The sequence below is a fragment of the Corythoichthys intestinalis genome, chromosome 13 (assembly GCF_030265065.1).
Source record: "Corythoichthys intestinalis isolate RoL2023-P3 chromosome 13, ASM3026506v1, whole genome shotgun sequence".
Lineage (NCBI taxonomy): Eukaryota > Metazoa > Chordata > Actinopteri > Syngnathiformes > Syngnathidae > Corythoichthys > Corythoichthys intestinalis.
In genome coordinates, this window is record NC_080407.1 from 12325154 (window position 1) to 12341959 (window position 16806).

At 42.7% G+C, this 16806-nt stretch overlaps 1 protein-coding gene across 6 annotated transcripts in view; it reads right to left on the reverse strand.

The window, feature by feature from the left end:
* Positions 1-16806, reverse strand: part of iqsec3a (IQ motif and Sec7 domain ArfGEF 3a) — a 114433-nt gene that overhangs the window by 49670 nt on the left and 47957 nt on the right. For 4 of the 6 annotated variants that reach the window (XM_057855285.1, XM_057855284.1, XM_057855287.1 and 1 more), the window contains exons 3-4: positions 15193-15724; positions 9607-10757 (exon numbers count right to left, since the gene is read on the reverse strand). In XM_057855285.1, the coding sequence (XP_057711268.1) occupies positions 9607-10757; positions 15193-15724 (1683 nt within the window). The remainder of the gene's footprint in view (positions 1-9606; positions 10758-15192; positions 15725-16806) is intronic. The other 2 variants (XM_057855289.1, XM_057855288.1) reach the window with 1 other exon arrangement.

Below are 16806 nucleotides of genomic sequence, written 5' to 3' on the forward strand. Positions count from 1 at the left end.
CAAGGAATGCTGTAACACTTGTAGCACTGTGGCATGATGCATATTTTCAATTGAAAGGATAAGAAAGCTGTCTAAAATTTCAATGTAAACTTGTGCATTGATTGAAGATTTAACCACAGCCGTCTTTCCAAGTGCCTTTGCCTGACATGCAGTCCCATATCATCAAGGACTGAGGGAATTTTGATGTTTTCTTCAGGCAGTTACCTTTGTAAATCTCACTGGAACAGCACCAAACCAAAGTTCCAGCATCATCACCTTGTCAAGAGTCAAAAATCTGCATTTTTTTCCCTCAGTATAGAGTGATTCCATATATATTTCCCTGCACTTGCTCTATCAAAGTAACATTTACTGACCACCACAATGTTTTTATTCATTTCTTTTAATGTTTCTGAATGCTAAAGAGTGGCACTTATGAACCAATTCATTATTTTTTCAAGCTTTTTACCTGAGTTTGTCCTCCATGATAAAATGTCTGAGTGAGTGCTCGTCGGAGACTGGTGATTCCATACTTTTTGCTCAGGGTTGTATATGAGTCTCCATTAGCAGCGGCATCAAAAAATTCAAATTTCTTCCATAATTAAATCTTATTTTTGTATATGTATAATAAACCTAAAATGGCTATAAAATTAATAATCATGTTTAGGATCAATAGCAATGTTTAACATATCATATTCGTTTTTGCCAGAAATACCAACTTACATGTAATGTGTATAGATACAAAATCCAACATGGTCACAAAATAAAGAGCTTTTTTAGTTAAAAATACTGGTAAATAAATTCTTAAATCGCGGAATTTCTATAGATATGAATGTAAAACAGTCTAGATTCTTGGTTAAAAGCATAAAAACGGGCAGTTATGGTTCATGTCACGTAAATGTTTCAAGCAAAAGTTACGGTATTCTGCAATCCAACATGGCTGCTGTCACGAAACAGCTTTTCAAGTTGAAAATTCTTGAAATAGATGCTTAAAGTGTGGAATGTCTAAAGCTATGAATGTAAAACAGTCTAGATTCTTGGTTAAAAGCAAAAAAAAAAAAAGGGGGAGTTATCGTTCATTTTACAAAAATGTTTCAAGCTAAAGTTACGTTTTGTGTAATCCAACATGGCGGCCGTCCTGAAATAGAGCTTTTTAAGTTGAAATTTCTTGTGAAAAAAAAAAATGCAGATTCTTGACGCTTGACAAGATGATGATGCTGGAACTTTTGTTTGGTGCTGTTCCAGTGTGGTTTACAAAGATGGAAGGAAAACATACAAATTCCCTCAGTCCTTGATGATATGGGGCTGTATGTCAGGCAAAGGCTACTAGATATACTAGAATACTAGAGATGTGTGATGATTGTTATTTCTTTGTTTGTTTCTCATGATTCTATATTTTTTTCCCTCAGAATGGAGTGATTCCATATATATTTCCCTGCACTTGCTCTATAAAAGTAACATTTACTGACCACCATGTTTTTTATTCATTTCTTTTAGTGTTTCTGAATGCTAAAGAGTTGCAATTTTGAACTAATTCATTATTTTTTTCAAGCTATTTACCCGAGTTTGTTCTACATGATTAAATGACTGAAAGAGTGCTCGTCCTAGACTGGTGATTCCATACTTTTTGCTTGGGTTTGCATCATTGAAATAGTTTTTGTGCTATGCCATGACCTGACAGATGCCACAAGATGGCACTAAAGTTGATTAGCCTAATGGTATAGTTGCCTATGTCATATTTTAACGTTTTCGGGAAAAACAACAAACTTTCGTAGATATCTAATTGACGCAAAAACAATGTTTAGCAAGCACATTAGTGTTTTTCTTTATTGCTATTCTGACAGTAGGTTAAAAATGACTCAAGCAATTATGCTATCATGCTCCCAATATGCACAAGTGCATAAACCCCTCGCTATTTACGACACTCCTACCGCCTCCTCCCCCATTGCTTGTTCCAAGCGTCACGCTCGCAAAGCACAAGTTAATCGGCTTTACGGTCGCACTTTTATTGCCTCTCCCAGATTTGCGTGAGGAGCCTTAATTGGGGCAATATCACCGCGAAATCTTGTCGTCGCTCCCGCAGGATCCATCTCAACAAGGAGCTTTGACAGACGTGTTGCCGTGACAACGCAGGATGGAGACGTTAACGGCATTTTCAGCCCGAAGTTATGAGCTTCGCGCTGCCGAAGGAGTCCCTAATTACGTCCCGCGTTGACCCGCTACGACAACTAATGACGAGTTTAGCATTTTGCGGAGTGTCGGCGTTATTTTCGGATTTGTGTTTTATATTTAATCCGACTTGATTTGCTTGAAAACTACTCTAACGTTAACTCAGTGGCTGCCATTGCTAGCGAATGAACACACAACTGGGTAGCAGCGAATGAACATTCGTTCATTCGCTGCTACCCAGTTGTGTGTTCATTCGTACCAATGTATTGGACGTCTACTAGTGAGAAACTCATTTCAGTTCCCAGCATAAGGATGAAAATGGCAATGGCGCTGAAATACAGTGGGGCAAATAAGTATTTAGTCAACCACCAATTGTGCAAGTTCTCCCACTTGAAAAGATTAGCGAGGCCTGTAATTGTCAACATGGGTAAACCTCAACCATGAGAGACAGAATGTGGAAAAAAACCAAGAAAATAACATTGTTTGATTTTTTAAAAATTTATTTGCCAATCATGGTGAAAAATAAGTATTTGGTCAATACCAAAAGTTCATCTAAATATTTTGTTACGTACCCTTTGTTGGCACTAACCCTGTTGCTGGTATTTTGACCCATTCCTCCATGCAGATCTCCTCTAGAGCAATGATGTTTTGGGGCTGTCGTTGGGCAACACGGACTTTCAACTCCCTCCACAGATTTTTTATGGGGTTGAGATCTGGAGACTGGCTAGGCCACTCCACGACCTTGAAATGCTTCTTACGAAGCCACTCCTTTGTAGCCCTGGCTGTGTGTTTGGGATCATTGTCATGCTGAAAGACACAGCCACGTCTCATCTTCAATGCCCTTGCTGATGGAAGTAGATTTTCACTCAAAATCTCTCGATACATGGCCCCATTCATTCTTTCCTTTACACAGATCAGTCGTCCTGGTCCCTTTGCAGAAAAACAGCCCCAAAGCATGATGTTTCAACCCCCATGCTTCACAGTGGGTATGGTGCAATTCAGTATTCTTTTTCCTCCAAACACGAGAACTAAAGACGATCGATCGGGTCCGATCACGTCATTTTCAAAGTATCGGAATCGGCAAAAAAATATCGGACATGCCTTTTTGTAATATATATATATATATATATATATATATATATATATATATATATATATATATTTTTTTTTTTTTTTAATCGTTTGTAATTGTATTTAACGTTACAGACAAAATGTCTTACACTCATCCAGAGTGGTTTTGGCCTAAAGTAGGGCTATCAAATTTATTGCGTTAACAGCGGTAATTAATTTTTTTAAATTAATCACGTTAAATAATTAACGCATGCGCTGCACGACCCACTCACGCATTGTCGCATACAATCTATAAAGACGCTGAGAGCATTTTGACAGCCTTTGGAGCCATTTTTTATGTGGTTAAAGCCGTACAATACCTATCTCAGAAATTAAAAATAACATGGGAGGCAATGTGGGGAAAAAAGGTAGTAGTTGATCATTTTCTTATCACCCTATGTTCTTTCCCAACGCAGAGAAGATATATCAATTGGTGCCCCTATGCACAGTCATGGTTGCACTTCCCATCATGCATTTGGGCAGAAGTTAAATGGCTGCAGTATCATTTACTGAAAGCTCAACAAATACACTAGATGGCAATATTTAGTTAAAATATACAAAGTCACATTTATCCTTTAAGAATTACAAGTCTTTCTATCCGTGGATCCCTCTCACAGAAAGAATGGTAATAATGTAAATGCCATCTTGAGGATTTATTGTCATAATAAACAAATACAGTACTTATGTACTGTATGTTGAATGTATATATTCGTCCGAGTTTTATTCATTTTTTTCTTAATACATTGCCAAAATGTATATGATCGGGAAAAATTATCGGGAATGATTGGAATTGAATCGGGAGCAAAAAAAAAAAAAAAACAGCAATCGGATCGGGAAATATCGGGATCGGCAGATATTCAAACTAAAACGATCAGGATCGGATCGGGAGCAAAAAAACATGATCGGAACAACCCTAACGAGAACCTGTGTTTCTACCAAAAAGTTCTATTTTGGTTTCATCTGACCATAACACATTATCCCAGTCCTCTTCTGGATCATCCAAATGCTCTCTAGTGAACTGCAGACGGGCCTGGACGTGTACTTTCTTCAGCAGGAGGACACGTCTGGCAGTGCAGGATTGGAGTCCCTGGCGGTACATTGTGTTACTGATAGTAGCCTTTGTTACTGATGTCCCAGCTCTCTGTAGGTCATTCACTAGGTCCCCCCGTGTGGTTCTGGGATTTTTGCTCACCGTTCATGTTATCATTTTGATGCCACGGGGTGAGGAGGGAGTTGAAAGTCCGTGTTGCCCAATGACAGCCCCAAAACATCACTGCTCTAGAGGAGATCTGCATGGAGGAATGGGCCAAAATACCAGAAACAGTGTGTGAAAAGCTTGTGAAGAGTTACAGAAAACGTTTGGCCTCTGTTATTGCCAACAAAGGGTGCATAACAAAGTATTGAGATGAACTTTTGGGATTGACCAAATACTTATTTTCCACCATGATTTGCAAATAAATTCTTTAAAAATCAAACAATGGGATTTTCTGGGTTTTTTTCCACATTCTGTCCCTTTTGGTTGAGGTTTACCCATGCTGACAATTACAGGCCTCTCTAATATTTTCAAGTGGGAGAACTTGCACAATTAGTGGTTGACTAAATACTTATTTGCCCCACTGTATTTCAGTTCAATAACTTCTGAGTTAGAATAAGCTTTCGAGCAGAATTTGAAGTTGTACCTCACCAAGCGTCCATTGCAATGACATGCTGCAAACAAACTTTACTGCATCCAAACCGACAAAGCGTGACACGTTTCATGCGGGCGCCTCCGCCGCATCGCAGCACTGAGCCTCCGTGCACTCTGGTTGCCATGGCAACACCCCTTCTCTCAGGTCTTTCGCCGGCACGCAAAACCCACCTCGTTCTCGTCCGCCACGTGTCCTGACGTCCCATCGCCTGCTCTGCCCTCCCTCCACCCTCGCAGATTTAAAAATGAAATGGACAGCAGACAGTTTAAGAGACTTCTAAGATTGCATGACCCTAATCCGCACCACGTTCCTATCCGTGCGAAGATTTGAGCTTTTTTCGGAGGGGAAAGCTTTCTAAGTAAGAATCATCAAGCTGTGGCTACCCGAGGTGGCAGAACTATTCACAGTGTGCACTTAATGAAGATTAAGGGTGTAACAATACATGTATTCGTATTGAACCGTTTCGGTACGTGGTGCTCGGTTCGGAACGGAGGCGTACCGAACGAGCTTCTGACGTAATGTAACCCTTACTTTTCGAGGCTGTGAGTCGATCGGGTTACAGTTTCTTTGTGAAGATTATATTTACTCCGTCTTCTCTATTATAATGAGGACCAACACGGTATGACGGTATAACCCAGAAACGTCAACGGCGCGACAACGTGACGCAAGCGAAAAGAACGACAGAGTTTCCCAATATGCAATAATTCCATTTATCGCACGATAAATAAAAATGAAGGCGGTAATTTTTCCGCTGCGATTTATGCACGTGCACGCGTGCGGCAGACGTGCTGTTAAAAGTTCGGATTCCTTGTTACCAACTGCGCAAAATGCATCTTCGTTCCAGGTCCGGCAAAAAAAATAGCGCTGGAGCCAATCATTCCGATTATATCCTATTGTTGGACCGCGTCAGTGCTCCGGATTGACTGCGGACCATCTCCGGCGTGCCGGTGTTGTTGATGTGTGGGCGCTTAGGTCTGGTGTGACATTTCACGCGGGGCGGCTATTTTTCCGCACAACACCGGATATTTACAACGAAGTCCGCCAAAACATTGTTACCGACTTGGCTGCTACGGACAACCTCGCTTTGACAACGGACAGCTGAATTGACATGATGAACATTGAGTGGCAAATTAAGAGCGCTGTGCTTCAAACTCGTCCTGTTTATGAAAGTCGATTGTCATATGCTGGTGTTGGGCAGTTATGAGCAGACCTGACTTCTGTGGCGTTTGCTAACTTTTTTAATGCGCGCACACACTAGATATCATGAAATAGCAAACTAAATGTGCTACGTTCCATGCCATTGGCTACGTGAGCCCAGAGTGATTATGGGACACGTAGTCCATATACTACATCGATGAATTATAAACCGCCATGCCTGAATGAATGGAAGATAAGAAGGCCAAATCAATCCATACCAGTGACTATAGATAACGCTGCAAATATTGTTAATTCAGTACGTGAAACAGATGGATTCGTACCACAAATAGGATGTCTTGCTCATGTAGTAAACCTAGCTGCTAAGAGAGCTGTAGCAATCAACAGAGTGCCCCGCCTCACTTTACAAACAGTAAAGATTATTCTCAGCACTTTTATACCAAATTTCTTCAGATCAGTAAAAAGTAAGCAAATAAATATTATGCACTAAAATGTATGTTTATATGATGACAATTTAATTTTTGCTCTTCAGCAAAAAAAAAAAAAAATACAATTGTTTTTTTTTCAGAGCATTAAATGTATTGAATCGGATCGAAAATCATGTCCTCAGTATCGAAAATCGTACCGAACCGTGACTTGACTGTATCGTTGCATCCTTATGGAACACCATTACAGAAGCTATGAGGGTAAGAGTTTTCATCCGCCTAAATGCTTAAGTTATTAAGTGCAATTATTTTATTTTTTTTCTTGAAAAACACATTTTATTTATTCTGTGTTTCTGTGCGGTATTAACATTGTTGTCTTTTACTTAAGAAGCATGGTCTATTGTTATAGTTGTGATTCCTTAAAAATAATTTTTGAATTTAAGAGTAAATATTTATCGCGTTTAAATGGGTGTACTTGATCGATTAATATATACTGCATTCTCACTGTGTTATTGTAAATTGGTTTTAAAAAAAATAATAATGGGGGGGCGCAATAATATCGCATATCACAATAATTTATGAGATAAATTATCGCCACTAAAATTTGTTATCGCGACAGGCCTAGCGAGACGTGACCCTCCTGCGTCAATACTACTACCGGTAGCTAGGATCGGGCAGACCGGAAGTCACTCGTGTAAAAATACGGTGGCTCCGGTGTTCGGCCATTCCGAACTACGTGGAGAAACGTCCTACACAATGCTCAGCGCGCATGCATCCACACGCATGCGCACATCGGTTCGAAGCGGCGAGTACTCACTATTTTTGTTTTTATTTAGTTATTTAGAACCTTTTCACTGCCTCAAAGATACTTTTTGCATGTATTACTCACTCACTTTTTACCATTGTGTTTTTTTGTGTTAGCTTTGAAGCAGTTGACCACATTAGTCACGTAGCGCAGGGGTCCCCATCTGCCGGGCCACGGACCGGTACCGGTCCGTGGCCCATTTGCTACCAGGCCGCACGGAAATAATAATTTAATAACGACCGTATTCTGGCCGAATTAACCCTGTGCCCCTGCTTAACACACCAATATCCCCGTCTACTCTAGATATAATACTACAGGATTGATCAGAATGTCGCGATAGAAATCCATTGATTGGACTGCTAGCAGTACATCTTGTTTGTGTATATAATATACAGTGGGGAGAACAAGTATTTGATACACTGCCAATGGGAAAACCCATTGGCGGTGTATCAAATACTCGTTCTCCCCACTGTATATCTATGTGCGCTTGTCCTCGATAATAACGTATTACTAGGCCGCGGGCGCAGCACTTTATTCCAGGAAATAATTAGCCCCCACACAAGTGAAGATGACTGGAAAACAGATATCTTTGGAGATATTTTTACGGCAAAAAGCGCACCTGACGAGCCTACAACCTCGATGACCCACGAACTGCGAAGGAGTGGATTTGTGACCCGTTTGTGAATGAACTGAGTGATTCGAGCATGTCTGTGCAACAGGAGGATAAACTTGTTGAGATGACGGCAGACTTTATTAAACTTACAGTTGAGACAATTCTACCGAAGTTCTGGATTAAAGTCATTCAGGAATATCCTGACATCGCTACAAGAGCATTGAAAACCTTACTACAATTTCCAACATCGTATCTTTGTGAAGCGGGCTTCTTAATTAATGCTTAACGACAAGGCGAAGTCGTTAATAATGAGAGCGGTGTGCAGTTGTTGTGTGCAGCTAACATGGCAGGATGTATCTGAGGAGAACTTTTCTACAAGTCCTTCCATGACCAAACGTAAGTTAATATTCCTTTCTTCCAAGAAAGTTTGTAGCGTTTACTTTGGAATCGCTGCATTTGCGCATTTTGCGGCTATGTTTAACGTTATGCGCATGCGCAGAACCGCATCGTTGAAATTTTTGAGGGGTTGCAAAATTTGTCAGAACACCGGTCCGTGAAAAAAAGACCCAAATAACACCGGTCCGTGGTGCAAAAAAGGTTGGTGACCCCTGACGTAGCGCATTTAAACCGTCCTTATTTGATATAACTACATTTAAGTATTTTCTGCAGGCATTTTTTTAGTACGTTATTCCTGTATGCATCTAAACAAAACAAGTTTCGAGCGCACGGTAGTACTTTGGGTGTCAAATTCGACTAATGTAGGACGTTTTGCCGATGTAAGAGTTTTTGGCAGAACTAATATGCAATCGTAACCCACTTTTTGAGTCTATCAGATCTCTTGAGTGGTAGATCGGGGCACAGTTGACTTGTCTTTGTTGATTTACTGCCGTCTTCTCTGCTATAATAATAACCAACACGGCCCAGTGTTCAATACAAAACCCTCCTACCACAACAAAACAAGTAGGAACTAATGTTCACATAGAAACTGAAGTTATATAACATAAAATATACAATATAAATGAATACTACATCACATTTGTAAAATATGAACACATAATAAAATAATAGCCCACTTAAGTAAAATAAATTGAAATGAGCTAAAACACCTGTAATTAAATAATAAGAATATTACAGAGATCCTGCTTACACAATTAAATTCATTAATTTCTGTGTGGCGTTTTAACTTGAGAAAATCCACCAATAAAAGCTTTTGAAAACCATTCATAAGAAAAATAAATGATTCATTGAGGCATTTCATTTGTAAAATACATGTTAAAATCTTAGTCATTAGGATTGCTTTCCTCTTTAACACAGGACTTCTTTTTTCTTCTTTCTTTCAGAAAGAAAGCTGACCAATACGCGGGGTCTGAAAGGCAAATTGTTGTTGGATTATCTTTAAATACCTGCTACTTTATGAGCAGAATTCTAGCTTTGTATAGGCTAATGTTCCTATTGTTGAAAGGACAAACGTGTGTAATAAACAACTAGCCCATTTATAGCACATTTATATTTTGCATTTTGTTTTCTTACTGTACCGAAAATGAACCGAACCGTGACCTCAAAACTGAGGTACGTACCGAACCAAGATTTTTGTGCACCGTTACACCCCTAATGAAGATGCAACGATACCAGTGTCCAGTAAAAAGAACAGCGGTGGGTACTCACACGTTGAAGAGGTTGAGGCCAATGCGATAGAGGCGTTTCCGCATGACGTCGGTGGACAGCGTGGGCGACTTGCAGCTGGCGGGGTTCTCGCAGTGGTAGCGCGGCAGGCTGAGGATCATGGCTTGCAGCGCCTCCTTGGAGGAGGCCTCAGACGTGGAGCGAGCCTCTGTTGAGGCGCTACTACTGCTCATCTGCTCTGAGCTGTTGTCTGCAGTCTCCGAGCTGCTACGATTGACCCCGAGTGGTTCGGATGCCGGAGGGGTAGGTTTGGGGGGCTCGGGTGGAGGTGGCACTACCACAGCGTCTTCCTCCTGGGGAGCCATTTTGTCTAGGGGGGTCGAGGGAAGCGGGTCTTCCCCGCTGAGCTCTTCCTCACTGGGAGGGGGAGCGGGAAACTCCATATCCTGATCACATATATCCATTTCAGGGAGAGGTGGGTTCTCTTGGGGGGGCGGTGGGGGATCTATGGGCTCAGCCGATGGGGGAGCCGGGGTTTCTGCAGATGGGATTGACTGAGGAGTGGAGTTGGATGTGATTGACTCAGCTCCCTCTTGCTGGGCGCAGCCTCCCAACGTGACAGACTCCATGACGGAAGACGAAACGCGGAAGTTCTGACTATCGATCTGGACCGTCACGTCTCGGAAGGCCATCATGAGCTTGCTGGCACTTTTGGACAGGTCGCCGGGGTCCAGCATGGTTTGATGAATGGTTGAATCTCCAAGTCCGCCACCCTCTCCTGCCGCGTTAAACTGATAAGCGCCGCCTTCTTGCAGCGAGCACATAGTCTTCAGGCTCCAGTTGCTGAGTGCATCATCTATGGACTTTGCCAGAGACTGGACTTGCTCCGTGAAGGAGTCCTCCAGATCAGTCAGGTTCCCGCCCACTGAAGCGGGCAGCGACGGCGACCTCACTAGAGGAATGCCCGCCAAGTTGCAGCCTTCAGCCAGGGCCCGTTCAGCCGAGAAGCCCTCAGTGTTCTGGGTGCGCACCTTGCGCAAGGATATGCGGCGCGGCAAACGACTCTCAAGTAGGGAGTTTCGGATCTTTTCGAAGTTCTTGCTGAGCTGGTACTGGCGGAAGGCTGTCTGGATCTTGCAGGCGGCGCGGCGGGAAATGAGGTGGCCGCCGTATTTGTGCTCTAACATTTCGATCTGGAAAGAAAAGTAGAAAAGAGGTAAATTGATGAACACGGGACAGGAGCTTCATCAAGCATTCAAAGTATCATTTCAAGGGAATGAAAAGGAAACAATCCATCACAAGTTCCAACATTCGCCAAGTGAGGCCAAATGGGGACAGTGGCAATGAACATAATTACTAAGACCGCTGCTGTTATCAAATCTTGGTGGCGCATTGAAGATGAATAGCAAGACTGAGAAGGATAGGAATGAATGGCGCTGAACAGTAAATAGGAAGAGCATTTAGCGGAAGTGAACATGAATGGAGGTAATGAGAGGTCATGAAGCCAGAGAGTTGAACTGATCTGCGCCTGTGTGGGTTGACCTCAAAAAACAAATAACCAGCCAATTCTTAGCATCTGTACAAAGCTCTCATTTCCTTGAAAAAAGCCAACCTCAGCCAACTCCGCAGAGAGGTCTTTTAAATTGTCTGAAAACGAACGCGGCATTAATCTCGCCTGCGAAAGATGGCTGAAACTCTGTGGGAAACTGATAGACGCCGCGCGCCGTTGTCTGGCGGACGCTCAAATACTTAATGAAACCCCCGCGCTTTCGCAGAACAATCGTGGCACGTGTATCTCTGGAAACACCCAAGTGCGAGCTCTTATCTTGGCAAGTCACATTTTGCGGCCCACATCTTTTGAAAGCCTCTGACCCTTCTCTCGTTTAGACTTAATGAACGACCATACTTTTGTTGCCGCTCTGAACCTCATTTAAGCCATAAGTGGACTTTTTTTGTGTGCTGAGATAACTGTTCGCGTACTAAACATACTCTCAAGTAGCGTACAAGAGAATGAAGATGTCATTAGAGAGATAAAGATGCTCAACTGCCGTACTCCTTTTAAGTCATTCAAAGAGGCACTGATTTTGACGACAATAATACTTTCTGCTGAATGACGCGGTCATGCATCAAAATACGGCACCTCGATCGTTTTACAAGCTGTTCGTAAAAGTGTCCCTTGTTATCCAAAGAAACTGGCGAGACGCCCTTGACGGAGTAAAATATATAAAGTCGATTGATTAAGTGTTGCTGGTTTTTATTCCCGTTTTGGCCTCTGCGTAAGCTGGGTCAGGGATTTTAAAGAAAGCATTTGAGGACACGCTGCTCCCTTTGTGCCTGTCTGACACATTTGGAATTACAGTCACCATGAAGGTAAGAAAGAGGATTAAAACTAGCCAAGCATTTATACTCGACAAATTAGGACTATTCCAGCAGGCAAAGATGAAAAATGACAGGTCAACGGTGCTTTGGGGAGGACATGGTAAGACATGATGGGAAAGAAGTCCCGCCTCTTCAGCAGAGGGTAGTCACTCAGGCTCCTGATCACTTCACTAAGCGCTGATGGAAAGAGATTAATCTGCAGATCCGTGTCGCCACGGGCCGGACTCGCTCAATCGATTTTAAAGGGCAGATTGAACCCGTGCATTTTCCACGGTAAACTAAGCTATAAGGGCAAAGTAAACACTGCATTTTCAAAGGAGCCGTTATACGGGAGGATAAAAGGAATGCGAATATTTGAAAGAGACTTCAAAGCTACTTGGGATAATTGCAAGAAAAGAGAGGTTGAAGGAAGTTCACGATGATTATGGACCATTTAAAGCCCAAGTTCTTCCACGCTACCCAAATAATTCTTACTTATCTAGGCACCAGGTAGTGATGGATGTTCTTGACAATATAAGCTGCTTCTTCAGTGTTTTGAATACAACTGGAGGTCAAACCGTGTTACAAAACACCTAAACACTCGACCATGACTCATTGCTACAAGGACTGGTTATCACGACACACACAAGATGGACCGCTGAGGCCGGGTCTGCGTTTGGGAGGAGAATCAAGGGGTCATTAGCTGCACTCGTGCTCATGCAAATGTCTTAAAGCGCAGAAACATCTGCATGATTAACGAGCTGATTATGCAACTCCAAGAAGTGGGACGTGACACAACGTAACGCTCCTATTCCAAGCAGAGATAATTAAAGAGTCATCATTTTGCTGATGAATCTTCAGTGTCGTAGCTATCGATGCGAGATATTTTCCAACGTCAAGCAAAGCCTTCAAAAGATTAGGAACCCATGACCCTGTTTTATGTGTCAGTTTTCCATCAGACATGACGTTTCTTTTCTTCGTGGTCAGGTCGACAAGGGTAATAAACTTTTTCAAGGGTTTTAAGCAAATGCCGCACAAATTGATTGTCAATCATTAGGTTGCTGCAATCAAGGTATCACCCTGCACTTCCAATTAGTCCCTCATTGATTGGAAGATGCATCTCACGTGCACTTCTCTCTATGGGCAGAAGATCAATGGAAGCAATCTACAGCTCTGTTGACGCGACGACGCCGTAAAGACTGAAGAGTTCTACAAAAACAGGCTTAAATAGGTACAGTGGGGCAAATAAGTATTTAGTCAACTACCAATTGTGCAAGTTCTCCGACTTGAAAAGATTAGAGAGGCCTGTAATTGTCAACATGGGTGGACCTCAACCGTGAGACAGAATGTAACAGAAAATCACATTGTTTGATTTTTAAAGAATTTATTAGCAAATCATGGATGAAAATAAGTATTTGGTCAATACCAAAAGTTCATCTCAATACTTTGTTAAGCCCCCTTTGTTGGCAATAACGGAGGCCAAACATTTTCTGTAACTCTTCACAAGCTTTTCACCCATTGTTGCTGGTATTTTGGCCCATTCCTCCATGTCATTGGGCAACACGGACTTTCAACTCCTCCACAGATTTTCTATGGGGTTGAGATCTGGAGACTGGCGAGGCCACTCCAGGACCTTGAAATGCTTCTTACGTAGCCACTCCTTTGTTGCCCTGGCTGTGTGTTTGGGATCATTGTCATGCTGAAAGACCCAGCCACGTCTCATCTCAATGCCCTTGTTGATGGAAGGAGATTTTCACTCAAAATCTCTCGATACATGGCCCCATTCATTCTTTCCTTTACACACATCAGTCGTCCTGGTCCCTTTGCAGAAAAACAGCCCCAAAGCATGATGTTTCTACCCCCATGCTTCACAGTGGGTATGGTGTTCTTCAGATGCAATTCAGTATTCTTTCCGTGTTCTGTGCCTGTGTTTCTACCAAAATGTTCTATTTTGGTTTCATCTGACCATACCAAATTCTCCCAGTCCTCTTCTGGATCATCTAAATGCTCTCGAGCGAACAGGGGACACGTCTGGCAGTGCAGGATTTGAGTCCCTGGCGGCGCATTGTGTTACTGATAGTAGCCTTTGTTACTGTGGTCCCAGCTCTCTGAAGGTCATTCACTAGGCCCCCCGTGTGGTTCTGGGATTTTTGCTCACCGTTCTTGTTATCATTTTGACGCCACGGGCTGATATCTTGCATGGAGCCCCAGATCGAGGGAGATTATCAGTGGTCTTGTATGTCTTCCATTTTCTAATAATTGCTCCCACAGTTGAGTTCTTTACACCAAGTGTTTTACCTATTGCAGATTCAGTCTTCCCAGCCTGGTGCAGGTCTACAATTTTGTCTCTGGTGTCCTTCGACAGCTCTTTGGTCTTGGCCATAGTGGAGTTTGGAGTGTGACTGACTGAGGTTGTGGACAGGTGTCTTTTATACCGATAATGAGTTAAAACAGGTGCCATTAGTACAGGTAACGAGTGGAGCCTCATTAGAAGAAGTTAGACCTGTTTGACAGTCAGAAATCTTGCTTCTTTGTATGTGACCAAATACTTATTTTCCAATCTAATTTGGAAATAAATTCTTTAAAACTAAAACAAAGTGATTTTCTGTTGTTGTTTTTTCCACATTCCGTCTCTCGTGGTTGAGGTTTACCCACGTTGACAATTACAGGCCTCTCTAATCTTTTCAAGTAGGAGAACTTGCACAATTGGTGGTTGACTAAATACTTATTTGCCCCACTGTAAGTTCTTAATGAGTCTAACTCAAAAACCAGTCAGATTCGTATTGTATTGTGTCCAAGTGGCACTTAATAAGCTTACCTGCATGAAGACCTTGTAGGATGCTGGGTTAGTCGAGTGATATGAAACAATATAGGGCAAATGGCAGATGAGGGTCCTGGCAAATGAAGATGAATTGAAATTGAATGGATTTGGTTGATGGAACAGCAGGAGGACAAGACATTGACTTGTTAAAGGGAACGCACATTTCTAGAATATTTTCATAGACATACATCAGTACAAGATGAGGGACAGTCACGTGCCTTTTATTCTCTGTGGAAGATCCACTGAGAATCACTGTGTTTTTAATTAATGTATCATTTCCAGCCTTCTAGTGACAGAATAGACAGAAGCATGATGGGGATCCATGGTTATGATGATGATGATCATGCTGATGATGTAGCAGATACAGTTTGGCCAGTCCACTGGTGCCAAAAGAGAAGAACAGAAAACTGGCCAGGCTCCACACACGCCCCTTCCCAAACATTCCCTACCTGCTTGTTTTTGAGGTCAAGAGAGAGCTCATAGTCGGAGGTGGCCGAGTGCGAACCGGCCCCGTTGCGTTGCACCCTCAGGGGCGACGCCGTGTGGTGGAGGCTGGCTCTCCTCGCAGTGCTGCTTTCTTTTGGGCCTTCATCTTCCTCCTCCTCCTTCATTTCCTCAACTTCAGCTGCTTCTTCTTTTTCTTCCACTTCTTCAACTTTGAGTTCTTCCTGGGCATCCTGCACCTCCTGCTTTTCTTTCACTTCCTCTTCTTCCACATCTTCTTGGTCCACAGCTTCCTGTGGCAACTCTTCATCCAGGGCATCATCGAGAAGTTCTGGCTCGGCTTCCGTCTTAGGTTCGGATTCAGGTTCCGTTTCGGGCGGTGGTGGCGAGGGCTGCGCCTGGGGGCTCTCGCATTCGGGCTGCGATGGCGGCGGCGTCTCCTGTTGGGGCTGCGGTTGTGACGGGGCCTCACTCTGCAGCTCCCCCTCTCCTCCCTTCCCTTCCTCCCCCACTGACGGGTCCGGAGAAAGGTCATCGCTGCAGAAAGGAGGAGAAAACGCAGAGTGAGGTGGCTTGCCGCATCTGCAATGACCTCTTCTCTCTCCGGGAATCTAAGTGGCAAAATGCGGGGGCTCCCGTCTTTTCACTACTTTGACTGTGCCTCTCGTGTCGTCTATGCACTTGACAGACAAAGACAACGTGGAGGAGAGGACACAGCTGAAAAAAACCCACAGGGTTGGTGCACAAAAAAGTTGGATGAAAAAGATAAACAGTGGCAACATCTTCGGGGGTGGGGAGAAATGTGAAACTGAAAGCCAGTTGTGACACACACACAATTACAAATCAGGACAGTCATGCTCAGCTCATACAAGTATGTGTTTTCGTCAAGGGCGTAGGTTTGCATAGGGACGGTAGGGACATAACACTACCAACTATTCAGGATGCTGAAATTGTCCCTACTAACTTTTAAGCAACCCTATTTGCATTATATAATGGCTTCAGTTATATTGGTCATTTAGATTGTCTTCCCATATGTTTTAAGAAGAATTGACCCGACCATTATTAGGTGAATTACAGTACTTTCATTAGCTTCAGACTTACATTGACCCGCTTTTTCACTCGCTGAATGTGCCAGTCCATTTTTCCCCCCCTCAAACGCACGTTTGATTGGCTGATTACTTGACCCCCCCCCCACACACAAACACACACGCATTCATAGCCCAACAGAAATACAACATGCCGCCTCCTCCGCCCCCTTTGAAGACGAGGGATATTAGTTTTTTTTCTCGCCAGCAGAAGCCACTGTAAGTAATGTAAAAAGATGTCAATGATGTGGAGGTGGGGAACACACCACTAATTTTGCTACTGAAAGTCCGCCCTTCATCAGAGTTAGCATAACATTAATCTGTGTGAATTTCTCGAACTCAAGGAGGTAGCTGCGTTGAGAGAAATATCCTCCTGTATGTTTTCTACTGTTAACGTTAATCAACCTGGAAGAAATGTAGTGAATCAAGGATTCCCCTTTTATAAATGGATTATAGAATTGATGATTAAAAAGTTTGTATTTCTTATGTATATTAAAATACAGTGGGGCAAATAAGTATTTAGTCAACCAACAA